Consider the following 11,294-nt stretch of genomic DNA (forward strand, 5'->3'; position numbering starts at 1 on the left):
ATTTTTCTCATTTGTGAATTGGGGATAATGCCTATATTGCTTACCTTACATGATTATTGTTAATGTAGAAGGAGATAATGAAAACTAAACACTTAAAACACTAGAAAAAGGTTAATTATTGTTATGCTAAATGAAGACAGAGCTCTAATGGCTCAAAATGAGAACTAAGACTGTAGATCTTGCTTCCAATACCTCAGAAGATTTGAAGATTAGCAGTTAGCATATAGGACCCATATATATGGCTTTTCTCTAAAAGATTGAAATGTTCTTTGCAACTAAGGATCTCACAACTTGTCAGGTTTAGGGGAGGTGTCCCTAAAAACTTTACCTTTGACAGCTTGTTGGATGAAGGCTGTTGTCCCATCACTGAGGGTCACCGTCTGCAGTCCCAAGTTCTCCATGGCACACTGCTGCTTGCACTCTCAGGCATGAATTTTGGTTTTGGGCAGCTCTGGAAGCCACAGCTGAGTTAAGAGATTTCCTTTTAGGTCACAAATCTGACAAGAAAGGACAAGAACATACTGTCAATCACACAGCTCTATTCTGCTACAAAGGCATTTGACAAAGAGCAGCCAGGGCCTAGAAAGGAAAGTGGATGAACCATTTTAACATAATTATCAGAACTTTCATTAAACATGTTAAATAACTGATTAAAATGTAAAATGCAAATGAAATGGCAGCATTATGATCACAAGTCTTGGAAAGTAAGAGTTCATTTATCTAAACCCTTTTTCCAACAGTTGCTATCTTAAATAGGGACATAATGGAGGGCAAATAGTTGATAATTCCCACTGCTGCTTTTCATGAGTACAAGAGCAGGATATCACTGATTGTCAGGATGAAAGCCCCCAAGGCCTAACCCTGTATGCTATAGACAGGAGTTATTGTCGTCTGCAAAGAGGTGCCTCTTTGAAGCTGCAGGCACATACATGATTGTGAACCCTTGCCTACCTGTACCTCACAAAGAGCATAAACCTGGGCAGAGTGGATGTGTTTTGCCCTAGGCTTAGTAGGCTCAATTCGTGCTGTCTGCTAATAGTTCTCCTTGACCGTAAACCCAGTCTGCCTACTTGGATACTTGAAACCTACTTGTCCTAATCTCCAAAATTGATTCTGGACCCAGACCATTAACCTGTATTGATATGTCCCTTTCTACTCTAAAATTACCTCCTAGCAGTGGTGTCTAATTAGTTACATCAAATTCCTGGTCAAGGCCTTTTTTGTCCTGCACAGGCACCATCCAGATCTCATCATGACATGGGGCCAACTGCTACAAAATGAACTCCTTATTCTACAGGAAAAGCTTGATAAAAGTCCATCTTTCTACCCAAAAGGAGACAATGAAGACCTAAAAGTGTGAAGATGAAGAGAACAATGATAACAACAAAAAAACCCTTTATTTGAAATTTTTTTTTAAAGGAAAAAAGGTAAATATATACATATTTGTATCTTTTGCTGGATGCTGATATAAATCTATATACATCTATTCTTTTCAAAGAAATTGGTTTTAGGAGTAAAGCCTATACTTTGGAAGGGCAAATAGTATAGCATATTAGATTGAAGTTTGGTAGATTTGGGTTAAAATTCATCCTCTGATACATCACCATGAGCCTATCATTTAATTTGTCTGTCTTGGTTTTCTAATTTGTAAATTGGAGTAATACCAGTAGTATCAATCTCATAGGTCTGAGAGAAAATACATGTAAAATACTTTTGAAGCTTTAAAGCATTAAAATATCAGTAGAAAAACAGCATAGTAAAATGGATGCAAAATGGGCCTGGGTCCAAGTCTTGTTCCTGAAACACACTATGTGATCTTAGGAATATCACTTCACCCCTCAATTACACACATAAGCCTCAAAAATTGTAAGTTGCACAATAGTTACCACCTATATTGGTAGGGGAAAGGTTCCTATGTTAATGAAATTACACTTCTAGAATGGAATGGAAATAATCCTTTACATAGTAAGACAGTCAGTTCTTATCTCCAATTTAACATTTAATATTTGTGTATATATATATATATATATATATATATATATATATATATACACACATACATACAAATCTCTGTGTGTATGTGTATAATATAAAATTGAAAAAAGAACTTTAAGGGCTAGCTAATATCGAATTAGTGGATTGCATTTTGGTTCCCAGATATCATTATATTCTGTCTAAAATGTATCATTGTTATCTATTAAAGTCTCACTACAATCATCACAATGGTGATGTTACAGGTGTTTTCACAGTCACATGTCAGAGGAAGCTCTGACTGGCTCTACCAAAGTACTAAGGATTCCAAGATGGGCCTGAAATTGTACAAATCTACATTTACATAATATATAAAGGTATATATAAATGATCTCATAGCAATAGCTGTGATTTATAAGATTTTATATATTTTTTTAACTTGGCTTTAAATCAGCTGCTAGAAATCTATACATGATTTGCATCAGACCTGTGAGGAAGATTAGGTAAAAATGAATTAAGTAATGCAATTCATGATAATGTCTAAAGCACTGGCTTCTGCACCAGTGGAAAGATAACTTATACTGATGAATTAATGGATCAAGTTCATCTTCATTCCCAGTTTCTTCAGCTAAATGTTTTTTCCTCTATATCTCATCTTCTGTATGCCTCACTGCTGCTACTCTAGTTATTTTAAATGACTAGGGAATTCTTCCAACTATGACAGCCACAATTTTGTACTGTGGGCCTCTTGTCTACACCCTATTGTAAATGTCCTATTTGGAGAGCTACACAACATGCTAGAAGTTGGTCGACATAAATTCCATCACAGCATTGGGCTGCAAATCAGTAAACTTTTATTCTCTCTATATGACTAGATAGTGTTGTTTTCCCATCATATAACTCTCTGATGACAGCTTTTGCTCAGCTTCTTTTGTACAGTTCCTCTGCTCTTAGTTATCACTAGTATGCCAGCTAGAACAATTCAGTTCATCTACTAATATGTCCATTTGTCACTAGACAAGGATACCACATTTAGATTACCAACATCTACATTATCCCGAGTACCCTCTCTTCCTCACTCTATCACTCCACACTACCAATATATAAAAGCAGGGATGGGGGTCATTTTATCTTTTTCTGTTTCATACATGCAAACAGGCAGACTTCATTATCAAGTAGTTAGCCTACTGGCAATTGGATTTCTGAAGCTAACTAGACTATTTTTCAGAAAGAAGACTTTGTTGTTGGACTGAAAGTCTTTCTAGTATACATTCCACTGGTATATCCTTTAAGAACCCAGAGTGATTTCCATTGTAATTGTGAAGAGAATTTTGTGGAAAAGATATACTAAGTTAACATTGATCTGACTAGTGTATTAGCCTTCTTAAGTCTTCTAACCTCCACTCTCTTCTTTATCCAATCCATCCTTCATACAGCTGCCGAAATAATCTTTCTTATACACAAATTTGGATCCCATTATTTCTCTGCTCAAAAATCTTCAATGACTCTCTACTAGCCACTGGGGAAAGGGCAGTGCACAGTCCTTCATGGCCTACTTTTCTGTTCTTGTCCCTTATTACTCTTCTCTATTCATACCATATGAAGCTTATCTTGACCTTACATATCTAAATCTCTATTCTCTATATTCCCTAAGTATGAAATGTCTTTTTTCATTTTCTTTACATTAGGGAATAACCAAAAATTTCTGAGCAGAGACATGACCAGATAAACGTATAACAAAGCCAGTATAAAAGTTCACCGTCTTCTTAATTGGATATAAATTTTTGGGTTTAATTGATGACTTTTGTTTTTACATAAATCATTTTCAGATATATTCCTTCTCCATACTGATCAAAAAAGCCTTCCCTTGTAAAAAAGGAGAAAAAAAAACTTAATGATATTCTTCAAAAAGCTGTACTACACTGCGGTACATTATGTGCTGTGTGGGGGCACACTTTCACTGCAGACTACCATGAATATGGGGAGATACCACATGTCCTTAAAACTGTCTTTAGGAAATCTTGGTAACATCAATTAAATTAAAAGGAATGCTCCAGATCATACTTTGCTACAGATAATTCTAAGATCCTCTATTCAAGAGGTATATTGCTATTTCAGTGAAATTGCTGTTATCTTTCTGGAGTACTACTGGATTTCAGAATTTTATATTGACAGTTCATATATATTTCTCAAGAATTGCATGTACTGTTATAAAATGTATGGGATTGCCTGTCATCGGGGGGAGGGAATGGAGGAAGGGGGGGATAATTTGGAAAAATGAATACAAGGGATAATATTATGAAAAAAATTACTCATGCATATATACTGTGAAAAAAATTCTAAATAAAATTTAAAAAAAAAAGAAAAAAAAGAATTGCATGTGCTGTTTAACATAGTGGATTACTTGCTATCTAGGGGAGGGAGTGGGGGAAAGGGAAAGGAAAAAAAAATCGGAACACAAGGTTTTGCAAAGGTGAATGTTGAAAATTATCTATGCATGTTTTGAAAATAAACAGCTTTAATCAAAAAATAAAATAAAAAGAATTACATGTGAAACTGGCCAAACTAAATGAAGCACTCTCCATACTTCAAAACTCTAATGAGATGGTGTGTCTCAAAAATACACTTATCTACTATTCTGATTTTGATCTTAACACCACTGTCCTTACTTTTTTTGTTTGATTTGGATTTAGAAAACATGGGTTTTTAAAAGTAGTATTAATGTTAATAAATCACTTAACATTCTCAGAGTTTCAGTTTTCACATCTGTAAAATGGGAATATATTCATTTCACCCCTCTTCAAGAACCGCAAGGAAAGTGTTTAGCAAACCTTAAAGGGAAAAATACAAAACATAAGTGTGTGTACACACACACACACACACACACACACACACACACACACACACAAATCTATATGCATTATTTTATTTTGATCATTTTTTCAAAGGTAAGATGCTATCAAATAAAATAACATATTCTACCAAAATGATAAATTATGTGTGACTTTCAATGGAAGTTATTTAACTACATGACAGATGCTGCAATGTATGTCATAAGAGATAGCACTGGAAAAGTAAGACTCACGGATTTTCTGGTATAAGTTACTGGGACCAAAGAAACATTCAGTTTTAGCTAACCCATTAAATTGCTGTACATCATTTTGCTTACAGGCTACAACTATGTTGTCCCAGGTCCAGAGAAGATCTTAGCTACTCTCAGTATCCTGTGATTGCTATGAGAGCACCAATCACATTTTTGTCTCACTAACATTCATGCTTCTCTATACCTTGGTTTTATTCACATTAAAACCACAAGGATAAGAGTATAATGGGAGGATGTTAGCAGATCCAACAAAAAGTACCTGAAGGCCAATTCCATTTATTCTTTCAATTGAGGTAGTTACATGCATTCATTCAACAATTCTAAACATAGATTATGTACAAGGCATCTTGCTATTGAATTATTTCTCATCCAGTTCTCACATTTCTTGCTAATGGGAAAAGAATACAATCTATATGTACGTGAGCTTTAAATGGCTCCTGCCAATGACCAGCCAGACAAATGGGATAAGAATGGATGTCTGAGACCACCAGAGAGATGAATAAATGGGTCTTTTCACAATATGAGGAGCAAATCTTAAAATAACAAACAGAAAATAACTGCAAGTAAGGGAATGGGCTTCCAGACCCATATACTATTCTTGAGATTAATATTTAAATAAATGCATCTACATAGGAAACTCTCAGTAAGTATCTGTTGAATAAAAAATCTTTATATATCATATCATAAGCTCTACAGGTAAGGGTAATAACATACAATAGTTACATTAATTAATAAATATTTGTTAAATTAACTATACGCAAAAAACGTTTGATAACTGTTTAATAATTAAAATCTTAGCAAAGTGTGGGACCAAATGAATGACAAATAACATTGTACCTTAGTTTCAAACTAAGCTCATAAACTGAAATTTGAATCCAGACCTTAAGTGCTTCTAATTACTTGTTAGGATAGAATCTAAACTTCCCACAGCCTTCTAGACTGTCAAGAATTAATCTCCCCTTTTCCAATTATCCTATCTGAGAATGCTTTATTCAAAAGCTATTCCTCTTTGGAAGCCAGACAAGTCAGACTTAACTGTGCCTGGCTTTACTGTTTTCCCATTTTGCTTCCCCCTTGATATTCACATGCACAACTTTAATCAAGACCCAACTCAAAACAAAGCCTTCTCTGACATCTCAACTTCATAGCTTATGGAGACAGACAAACAAGCTGCTGCTCTCTAAGGGTCTCTTCCAAATTTACCATACAAAATTGTCATACTATGACTCACTACTAACTTTAGTTTTCAAATGTTAAAATATACATTCTTTCTTTGGATTCATACACATTCTTAATAAATGCTTGTGAGCTTGAATGTTTATATATTCCTTATAGTTGCTTCCTGGTTATATTTTGTTACTGTATAGCCTTCCCATTAATTCTGGTCCTTCTCCAGCTCTAGTCCCTAACATTTACTGCCTTACCCAATTCTTAATCCTAGCCCCACTCCTCACTATGAAAGCTGCCACATGTTAGCAAAAGTATGGTGTTAAGAATCAGTGGACAAGAGTAGATTGGGGAGTTAGGAACAGGGCAGGGAAATTAATTACCTGCTTAGTGACAGGATTGAACAAAGAATGGGACAAAATGAAAACAACCCAACAACCAGAGGAATTAATTGCTTTAGGGTATTGATTTTTGTTATCAGTATACAAATATTTCTTAGCTATTAGAGGCCAAGTTTAAGGGCTGAGACATCATTTCCTCAAACTACATAAAAATGACTTGGCATAATAAAATGTACTTTGTATCTTTTCACCAATAGTTTGTGATAGTTTAATACCAGCCTAACTGAGGTCCACACACACTAACTAGATACACTGTTGCCTAAATATATGCTCAGTATATTTCAGTACCAGAAATACTGAGTAGCCAAAGACCAACACTCATCATGATGTTTAAGATAGGGGACCGAATTTATTCAATGTTTGTAGAAACCAGCACTAGAAACAAGTTTTTGGCTTTGCGTACCTTTTATAGTATTATTTTTAAATGTGAAAAAGCACTGGTTTTTTTCTTTCTTCTCTAAATTTGCTAATTCCTGGATTTGGGATTTCAATGCCTAAATACTAATTCATCTATCATCACTATTTGAAAAACAAAAACATAACAAAAAAACCACCTTTGAGACAAATGGAGAGGCACCATAACTGAAATGAACATTTTGGTGACACACATTAATTCAACTATCAATCAGGTTCTGCAGCTCTTCAAAACCTAGACTTTTTCCCCAGGGTGTGAAAAGATTGAAAAGTACTTTCAGGATTAGAGTGGTGCAGGAAGAAGTTGTAGGCAAACATGGGGCAGTGTGTGCAGATACATACTGAAGTACAAAGTATCCTATATGAAGAGTACATAGAACAATGTTTAATAAATACATTTATGGCAGTGACATGTGCTTCCAAGGGAAACTGATGGCTTCAATCACTTAGAACTCAAAGTGAAAGAAGTTGATTTTTGAACTACTGTCAGAAGCTAGCTTTAATTTCCTGAGCAGAGTGAACAGTTCATTGGGCAAAAATGAGCAGGATTATGTTGTGGAGCTGAGAATTCATATCAAAATTAAATGAAATGGTTGAAGTGTCTGGAGCTCAAGGGAAAAGAAGGGAGGAGTTCTGGGAAGGAAAAGTACTTGCTGAAATCAATTTGTTATGAAGGTGAGCATGGGTTCAGATGAGAGGGAAAGGACACTGGGAAACTAATGGGTCCCAGAGGGGAAGAGGAGAGGGAGATGATGGTTTTAGAAGGCATCCATGAGAGTCTGGGATTAGGACAGGTGCAGATCAGGAAATCTGAAGGGCAGCATGACATAGAAGATGAACGCAAAAATAACAAAGGAAACTATCAGGGTTTATAATCACTGGAAATCAGAATTATTATTGAGAAAGGGAATGGGCTTCAGGGGATCATATATTTTTAGGTCAATGGGGGCCCTTGGGGGTGGGGTATTAATAAAGTTATTCAACAAGCATTTATTAAGCACTTACTATGTGTCAGGCACTGCGTGAAGATTGGAGAGTTCTAGGAGTACAAAGACCAGTGTAAGTATTAAATAAAGGATAGATTCATGGGACCAAAATGAAAAACTATGAATATTAGGGGATAAAGGGATTCTAGAGTAGGTTACTGGAAGCAAGAGGCTGAAGATCATAAGCAAAGGGCAGGTTATAGAGTCAAATTACCCTAATATCTGCAGAAAAATATTATTTATTATTATCCTTTCTGGATATTATTTTTCTCTCTGAATCTTTTTGGTGCAGTTAGATGGCAGAATGGAAAGCTGGGTCTGGGATCAGGAAAGATCTGAGTTTAAAATGGGACCTCGGAAAATCCTTTAAATTCTATCATTCTCAGTTTCCTCAACTATAAAATAGGGGACATAATAGCACCTACCTCTCAAGTGTTGTGAGGATCAAAATGAAGCAATATTTGTTTTTTTAAAAATGTCTTCTGCATAGTGCCTGGTACATAGTAAGTGACTACTAAATGCTTATTTCCCTTCCCTCTGAGACTATCAGAATAAAGGGGCAAGGAGTGTGAAAGCCCCGAAGTTCTTATCGTGTGACTTGCATATGATGACAGCTTTAGGGCTGGAAAGATCTCAGAGGTTCAAATCTATCATTATGGATGGGGAAACTGGGGGCATAAAGTAAAACATCACAGGGCTGGCCACATGCTGATGACTGACAGCTTGGCGTCGGGTGCAGCGATCCCTGGAGGAAGAGGTGCCAGAGATACTTTCAGGGCACAGGCTGAAGGAGAGACCAGGGGCCGAAGGCGGAGGACCAGGGACTTGGGCCCGAGGGCCCAGGAGGTGTCAGGACAGAACAGACAGAAGGAGGGAAGGGGAACGGATGGTTTCAGATGGAGGGGGAACAGAGTGCAAAGGTCACAGGGACAGCCCGGGGTGGGGGCGGAGGAAGAGGAGGCTTGATCACGCGCGGTGGGGGCGGGTCACGGGAAGCGGGATGGGGGTGGGGGGGCCCGGACCCTGCTCTGGGGAGGGGGCGTTCTGAGGAGGAGCCGGGCCGGCTGAGGCCAGGCCTACTCTCCTTCCCGCCCGGATGCCCCATTTGGGCTGGAGAAGGTTGGGCATGCCGGACTCGGGACCTCCTCTCCCCCTAGGGCCCTGAGCCCTCCCGGTTCCCCCGCCCCGGAACGGCAGCCCCGTTTTCCCCGCAGCCACCAACCTGACAGCCCCCGAGGCCGACTCCGCCGACAGACCGCCATGCACCGGGCCCCTCTACCAGCGCTGGCCCCGCAACCCGCCTGCGCCATAGCCCTCCCGCCCGCGCGCAGCGCTGTCTCGCCTGAAATACAGGTTCCGGGGCTGTAGCCCCCACCCCACCCGCCCGCCTGACGGCCGCGCCCCTACAGCCACCCCGGAACCTGCATGACTATAGCACTGCGCGCCGGTCTTCCGCCTCTTGATGAGGCGATTCTTCTGCTTATCCTGGTTCCGGGGCAACTGGAGTATGGGCCACCGGGTCTCTAGTTAGAAGCTATCAGAGGCTCTCCCTGCCCCAGCTTTGCACCTCCCCCTTCTAGAGCGGACGCCAAAATAGAGGGGACCGAGAGAAACGAGAGTTTAGGGGCGTGATGGCGTCACGACGCCGCGCCAGAGAGGTGTTCCTGATACTAGGCGTCGTTATGGCAACCGACGATCCTCCACCTCTCGGCTTTCCAGTCTGGATAAATCATTCCACATTTCTCCTGGGAGGCGAGAAGGCAAGTTAATGAGGGACTGAAGGAAACCGCTCACACCGAAGCGCTGGTTACCACCAAGCCGGCGGCCGTGGTGCTGTCAGATCGGAAGTCCTGTCGCGGCCCGGGGAACTGAGAGCCAGAGGGAAGACGGACACTAAGGGGTGCCATGGCGAATGATGCAGCCTGTGAGAATATGGATTTCCTGAAGACTAGGACTATGTCCCATTTATCTTCGCGTCTTTAGGCCTTCTCCGAATAGTTGCTTATTAAATATTTGTTGGAATGAAACAGAGAAGCGGGAAAGACTCCCGGATGCTTTTTCTTTCTCTGTATTTCCAACTGCTTAGCCCAGTGCCCTGCTTCACTAGTAAGCATTTAACCCATGCTCGGTGGGCTTCTGGCCATAGTGAGGAGGCTCTGTGATTCTCCTCGCCTGCGCTCCGCGCCCTCTTTCCCATCATGGCGCTTGCTCCTCCCAATCCTCCCTTCAGAACGGAGCTTCTGGAGAGCAGGGGACTAACTTTTTTTTGTATCCACAGCCTTTAGCGCCGTGCTTTGCACATTTGTTGCTAACCATTCACGTCTGTCTGGTCCGACTCTTCGTGACCTCATTTGGGATTTCCTGGCACAGATCCTGGAGTGGTCTGTCATATTCTCCAGTGCATTTTACAGATGAGGATCTGAGGTAAACAGGGTTAAATGAGTTGCCCCGGGTAACAAGTATCTGAGAACAGATTTAAATTCACTGGCCCTGAAGTCTGGAGGAAGGAGTTCAAATGTAACAGTTTTGTGAGTCTGGGCAAGTAGGGAGAGAGGGGGAGGGGGAAGGAAAGAGGAGAGAGTACTGAATTTGAGATATGGTTTTGAGTTATGACTTTTGACTGTTATTGGGCAGGTTCTTTTATTTTAGCTTTCTCCGCTGTATATTGAGACAACCTGCAGGGTTGTTAGGATGGCCAAAATGAGATAATACCTGTAAAGGATTTTGCAAAGATTAAAGTGCTATATAAAACATAAATTTTTACTATGATATTTAACCAGTTAATTGAAAGATAAGTCTGGAAGACTATCGAAGGAAAAAAGCACAGGGACTCTAAAATTTCAGGATCCACACATTCTCTTTGGGTGCCTCCTCCCTAACTCCTTTAGACATGTTTACCGTTGCTAGATGCTCAGAGCTTTCATGCTGCTTGCTACTTAACACAGGCTCATTGCTCTGCTGTTCATCTCTCCTCCTGACATTTTTCTAATTCAACTCCTCTTGTGCTAACATACCTCAAGGGATTTGCTCTCTGCTATCTGACAAGATGTAATTGGGTTATTCAGAGAAGGTAGTTTGTATTAAAAGTGAATGTATGGCCTTTTCCAGTTACCTGATGCCTTCAAGTATGATTCAGTGAAAAGAATATTAAACTATGACTCAGGAACCTTGTCTCAATTCTATGTGATTATAGCCAGGCCATTTAACTATTTTGGGATTCATTTTCCTCATGAATAAAATGACAGTGTTGGG

The 11,294-nt window shown here is 39.5% G+C and overlaps 1 protein-coding gene across 2 annotated transcripts in view; it reads right to left on the bottom strand.

Annotated features, from left to right (window-relative positions):
• The window catches only part of ZNF76 (zinc finger protein 76), a 29,258-nt gene extending 19,878 nt beyond the window's left edge, over positions 1-9,380 (bottom strand). For both annotated transcript variants that reach the window (XM_074311191.1, XM_074311190.1), the window contains exons 1-2: positions 9,265-9,380; positions 329-497 (exon numbers count right to left, since the gene is read on the bottom strand). In XM_074311191.1, coding sequence (XP_074167292.1) covers positions 329-401 — 73 coding nt within the window. In that variant the 5' untranslated portion in view covers positions 402-497; positions 9,265-9,380. The remainder of the gene's footprint in view (positions 1-328; positions 498-9,264) is intronic.
• Positions 9,381-11,294: the final 1,914 nt, after the last annotated feature.

The sequence above is a fragment of the Sminthopsis crassicaudata genome, chromosome 4 (genome assembly GCF_048593235.1).
Source record: "Sminthopsis crassicaudata isolate SCR6 chromosome 4, ASM4859323v1, whole genome shotgun sequence".
Lineage (NCBI taxonomy): Eukaryota > Metazoa > Chordata > Mammalia > Dasyuromorphia > Dasyuridae > Sminthopsis > Sminthopsis crassicaudata.